The sequence below is a fragment of the Morone saxatilis genome, unplaced genomic scaffold, assembly GCF_004916995.1.
Source record: "Morone saxatilis isolate NCDOM2014 unplaced genomic scaffold, NCSU_SB_2.0 Contig12, whole genome shotgun sequence".
Classification (NCBI taxonomy): Eukaryota; Metazoa; Chordata; class Actinopteri; family Moronidae; genus Morone; species Morone saxatilis.
In genome coordinates, this window is record NW_023339674.1 from 6,824,950 (window position 1) to 6,831,199 (window position 6,250).

Consider the following 6,250-nt stretch of genomic DNA (forward strand, 5'->3'; position numbering starts at 1 on the left):
ACACACACAGAGAGAGAAAGAGAGGCTCGATGCCAAGACAAATGTGCCCACTTCTTTTTTTCACAAACATTTAGTAGGCACTCATTTTAGACACCTCATGACAATATGTTAGCCGCAGGAGTATAGATGAGCTGTACATACAACCACAAGGGTTGCTATGGTGACAGAGTACCAAGTAAGGCCACCAGCATGTCCATTGACAATTCCTGAAAAGTTAATTCAAACAAGACAATCCTGTCCTCAACAGTGTTGGCAATATGGTGAAAATGATTATACACTAGTGAAAACATACCTGTGAATATTATATTGCATTTGTGCCCATAGATCCTCCTGAATGTTACACACTGGACCTTTTAAAACAAGCTTACTACAGTTTCTAAGTAATCTTTTGACAGCCATAAGACTGTACTCAAACTTTGGAAAAGGACAGCAGTACTCTTTTAGGGAAAACCTTTGTTGCACCCTTGAAGCAAGACCTGACTGTGAAGTGTTTCTGAGAGAGTTACGTTTTATTCTTCCAACAACTCTCCAACTCTAACTTTCCTGAATGGTCATATGATTTCATCAAACAGATGTCTCAAAAATCAAGGGAAAAACTTTTTATGTTTCTTTATATATTTTTGTTGTATATTGTAATTTAATGCACATATTTTAATTATTATTGTTTTTATTTATTATAATGTCTTGCTTAGTAACTTGAGCAACTGTAACTCAACCAGTTTCCCCCTGGGGATCAATTAAGTATTTCTGATTCTGATTCTTACATATTTTAAACTTAAACATGAAAGTAATGTCAAACGTTACGTTGTCCAGTGCAGAGATGCCCTAACTAATGAATTTGCATGGCATAGCAAAGATTTAAATGTGCGGGCGTCCTTGCATATGTAAGTGCGGGCCTCTATTTTTACTCCTCAACCTCTCTATTCACACAAATTGAAGTTTGTCTGACTAGTATTTGAGATTCCCCTGTATGTGTTTTTCCTCTTTTGTTTGTTTTGGCTGATTTGTGTAACCAGGAGCATTTCTGCATACCTAAGATGGGTTTTGGGGTTGAGGAAACTTTCCAGAGGTTTTTCTTAACATTAACACTAATGTTTTTCCTGCACATTAAACTCTTAGGTGGCCCTCCAGATTGTTTTTTTCTGACCACCGCGAGGAAAAATGTGGTCCTGGAGATAATCATGCAAAAATGTTTTGCTTTGTCTTTTCCAACTCTTTTCTGAACTCATCATGGTCAAACTGGGGCATTATAGTGGGTCCTTAAGGTTGTTCTTCTTCAGTTTTTTACCCACAACACAGGTGATGTTGCCTCATAAGCTCATACACAAGCTGGAGAAAACCCTCTGGCATCATACAGGCATGATGAAAAGTAAAATTAGGTGTCACCACAGTGGCAACCACAAAATAACTTGCAAAACCAGGTCCTGAATATGTGTGTCTGAAAACATTGAGTTGTTTTACCACTTTAGTTTTATACAGCATCATGTTTTAATATCTGGCTCTGATATAGTACAGTAAGTGTTGTTTGATTTATGTCTTAGCTGTTGGGCTTGTGTAATACAATTACCCTTTCCTTTTGTCTTTTTGCCTCTAAATCATCTCACCCCCAATGTTTCTTTTCACTTGGCTTCTTTTTACATATTTTGTTTTCTCCAAATTCTGACTTTTCATCTCTGCTATGCCTCTGTGTCTTCCAGGGCCCTTCTTCATCCGTCTTGAAGCTCCCATGAACAACATTACCACCTCTCTGGGCCACACAGCAGAACTTTTCTGTCGTGTGTCTGGCAACCCAACGCCCGTTGTGCGCTGGTTGAAAAACGACGCCCCCGTGGTGCAAGAGCCCCGACGTGTCTCGTACCGATCCATGTCCTATGGATCACGCCTCCGCATCCGCAACCTGGACACTACTGACACAGGCTACTTCCAGTGCGTGGCCACCAACGACCAGGGCACTGTGTCCACGACGGGTGTGCTGTTTGTCAAATTTGGTAAGAGGAGTTAAAGTGACAGTAGCACCTGTGCATTTAAAACCTTTGAAACTTTTTTTTTTACTTACTGGCATGCAGATGTCACAGTGAAGTGGCTTCATGACAAATGTCTTATGCACTCATTGTGACAAATAATGACATTTTCTCTTATTCATCTTTTCCTACTTAAGATCTGGCTCCTTTTAGCAGCACTCTTCTCAACTGATTCTTGCTCGTAGCTGGCAGCTTGTGCAGTGAAAAATCTGGGAGCAATATTGTTTATCCTGTTGTAAAAAATCCCCTTGTCTTCTTTTCCAGATCCACTCCCTACACTTCTGCCAGGAAGGCCAACGTAAGTTGCTTTTCCTCTAACCATTTTTCTCCTGTCAGACTGTTCATGCTGTACTTAGCAGAATGCAGTATAGGGGGGCCGTTTCACAGGTGTTTTTGATGCGGATTACAAATGCTAGCAGCATCGCATTTCAGAATATATTGCAACTCAAAAACTTGAAAACCTCTTGCATGCCCAACACCTGTGTTGTGATGCAACTTATTTTTTATTTTTTTTATTACTGAAAAGTGTAATAATCACAACTTGCCATTTTCATTCCCAGGGCAACCCAAAGTGCTTTACGGAATTTACAAACAAAAGCACAAACAAAACAAAAAAAAAATTATAGAGGAAGAGAAACTCATTTTGATTTGCTGTCTGTACTGGTAACTATTTGTGGGTCTGTTTCCGTGTCTGTGTCCATAATAGAAACAAATTTCATTATAGAGAATACAAAGGTTGATTAATAGATAAACTAAAGACAAAGTTCCAGTTTAGTATATTGATTAAATAGCACTGAACAACAACTGACAATCTTTAAAAACTGGAAAAATCCAGCATTGTTTTTCTATTTTATACTTTTCATAGTAATTTATCGCCTGCTTGCATAGAGACACCCTAAAAAGTCCTATGCGGCACATTCATTGAGCAATCACACACATTATGGCAAGCTTGGTCTGTAATTTTCTGTTTCATTGGTACAGGTCTCAGTGTGGCTGAATTAATATTTAATATGAGTCTTTAAATCCCAAATGTCTGATGTTCTGTGCTGCTGTTTCTGTCCAACCATCACAGCTCACATGGTTCACATTTGAATATAGACTCTGTGCCACAGTTGGAATGTGGACCATGTGGACTGGAGGGAACAGGACTGTTCACCAATCACAAGTCAGGAGATCTTGAAGCAGATGTTGATATCTATAATATACTCTATAGCATCTGTAACATACTGATCCTCGTAATATTGGGGGAATTGGGTTAATTTACCTTTAGCCTACTCTAAATCCAAAACCTGTGCCATTCATTTAATTTCGGGGTAATAATGAGACATTCATCTAATTTCAGGGCTATAATGAAGTTATTATAATTAAGACTGAATGTCTTGTGTCTACTAGTGAGTTTAGTTGATTAACTGAAGTCTCCGTAAAATATTGCCGCCTGAAATGAGCAGTACAAAAAAATGACCCACATCTGTCTTTGTGGTTTCTGTTATATAACCTTTTATAGTCGCCCAATTAGCTGCCAGCTGTCTGACTATACAGCAAAACCAACCACAGTCCTGATCTCCTATTAGGATATAGGATCTTGAGAGTAACAAATAAAAACAAACAATGCAAAATATTGTAACAAACTATCAAAAAATTCCACTTAAGCATTTTCATGTTCTTGGCAATGGCAATAATTCTGCCCAAATCCAAATTTTTGTTTGAGTCTGGCGAGCTTCCTTTGCTCTGTTTTGACATCTCCCCAGTGTTTCAGGTTAAAACGCTAAGAACTTTTTCAGTTTGTTTGATTCCCGCAGGATCAAAGGAGTTAAGCTGGATGATTTTCCCCAATGACATTATGGCAAGGCTGACTGCCATGTTCCATGCGGCGTTCTGTGAATCAAAACTGTTGGCACAAAGTGAATAACAGACACTTACTAAATCCACTCACACACTGAAACGGTTGCACGCGCATCCGTGCACACACGCACACATTGGAGCGCATGTACTCACGCTCCTTTGCAAACATCTGTTTCTGCCATTCCTTTGTTTACATGTTTTGTTTTTTTATCCTTGCACGGCTCAATTGCAGCTTGTTTCATAGATGAGACAGTTGGCTCGCAGAGAAATCCCATAGCAGTTTTCTCATGGGAGTTATCAATAAAGAGGAACAATCAACTAGACTGTCAACAATGTGAAAATACTGGACATAAATTTAAATAAATAAATGTAGATCAGAAAATAGGAGGGTGTGATTCTGGCTATGTTACATGTTGATTTAAGACATTACCTGGATTACAGTGCCACACTAGCAATATTTATGATTGTGAGGGTTTTGTAATCTAATTTCTCACATTGGAGGAGTGATTTTATAGCAAACTAAACTAAAAAAACTTTTAATTTAATTTAATCTTTTTTTTAAATTTTGACCTCTAGATTAATAACCCCATCTGGACATATCTGTGTGTGCTTCCATAAAATATTGGAACACATATTAGTTTTTATGTTCTTTTTTCAGGAATAAAAAAAGGGTTTTCACCTCTTGCTTGGTGATGATGCAGGCTATAAAGGTTTATACATGGCTTTAACTGGAGATAAAATGATCTATTTTCTTGAAAGAGTTGTTATTTGGACTTGGTTGCATGAAAATCACCATGATGATATGCAGAAATTTCTGTGCAAAGCAAATTCTTTGTCTGATATTCCAGTTGATTAAATCTCACAGAAGCTTCTTGCATTGAAACGAAGATTAAAACTCACTGAGGTACAGCTTAAACACAGCATACACAAGATTACGCTTTGCAAAATCGAATAAATTTAGCTTTTTCTGCTGTTGCTTTTTTTTCCTGCCAACTAGTTAAGGAAAATGTTGCAGTCAACCGAAGACCAGCACGCGATCTTGAGTCACATTACAGTCATTACAGACTTCAGTTAAATGGACAGGGGCCTCTTTTGACAGCGGTGGAGCTGCGGCGGTGGTGGGCTGGTCGTCACTGCTGCTCATCATTAGTGCCACGGCCAACTTTATTGGCTGTAAAGTAGGATGGCAGGCCGTCAAGAAGACAGGGTCAACTAATGATGACACGTGATGACCTGCAGCCGCTTACCTCATGCCGCAGCTGTTCAAACGTCAAAACTTGCCGCTCCTTGATTCAACGTTTTCAGAAAGACATCTGGTCCAGGAGCTGTCAGTTTAAGTGAAATATATTAATTTGCACGTTCCACCACTTTTTTTCGTACCTCCCACTCTCTCTCCCGTCCTCTCCGCATTCAGCAGAGAGCGTTACAGAGAGCGCAGTGACTTCCGTTTTCTTAGCCACAAATATTACTCACAAATTTTGGGGAAAATTTCTTGCCACCCACCTTGTTGAACCTGAGCATAACATGAACTTCATGTCCTCCGTGTTGTCTTTGCTTCGGTCTGTGCTCTAATTTCCATCCCCTCTACGTTGGGCTTAAGTATACACTCTGTGGTGTGCGGGACATTACAGTGTGAGTGTGTGTTCGTATATATCCTCAGGGTTGGGTTTTTGAGAGTAGCCACAGGCAAACTAAAAGCTGACAGCCCGGAGGTTTCAACTACAATTCAAGCAGCTTGTGTTCAGTGTGACTGCCAGAGTAGAAAACTACAGCAGAGCAGATCAGAAATACAAGAAGGAGGAGACGGAGGAGGAGAAGGAGAAGGATGAGGACAAGAGGAAAGTTTGAAGCATGATTTTTTTCCTTAAGCACAGACATTTTTTGGATTTCTAAGTATTCTTTCCAGAGCTTTGGTTAAGTCTCTTAATGCAGGTCCATTTGATGTTTCAAGTAATTCAAGACAAGTTTACAAGTCTCAAGTCCTTGTTGGGTTACAAGTTTTGATAAGCATATTTCAAGTTAAGATAAAAGTCTTTCAGGGTTAGAAGGACACGGCAGAATTTTCCTTTTAAAGCAAGTGTTAATAGTATTTTACGTGGTTCAGACCATTCCTTTCAATCTGGAGGCCTAATAAATAGATGTGTAAGGTGTGTGGCTATGCAAGGCTTGTCTGTTGCTTTCTTAAGATATAAGCCTATTCCAAGTTTTTCCAAGAGTTAGATGAGAAGATCAATACCACTCTTGTGTCATAATGGTAAATAACAATATATAATAGTTGGATCCAGCAGCCGGTTAGCTTAATTCAAATAAAGACTGGAAAAGGGGGGGAAACAGTTAGCCTGGCTCTGTCCAAAGGTTACAAAATCCATCTACCAGCACCTCTAAAG

General features: G+C 39.2%; 1 protein-coding gene across 1 annotated transcript in view; it reads left to right on the top strand.

Annotated features, from left to right (window-relative positions):
• The window catches only part of ror1 (receptor tyrosine kinase-like orphan receptor 1), a 127,727-nt gene that overhangs the window by 85,187 nt on the left and 36,290 nt on the right, over positions 1-6,250 (top strand). Inside the window, exons 3-4 of the mRNA XM_035654079.1 lie at positions 1,698-1,988; positions 2,286-2,319. Coding sequence (XP_035509972.1) covers positions 1,698-1,988; positions 2,286-2,319 — 325 coding nt within the window. The remainder of the gene's footprint in view (positions 1-1,697; positions 1,989-2,285; positions 2,320-6,250) is intronic.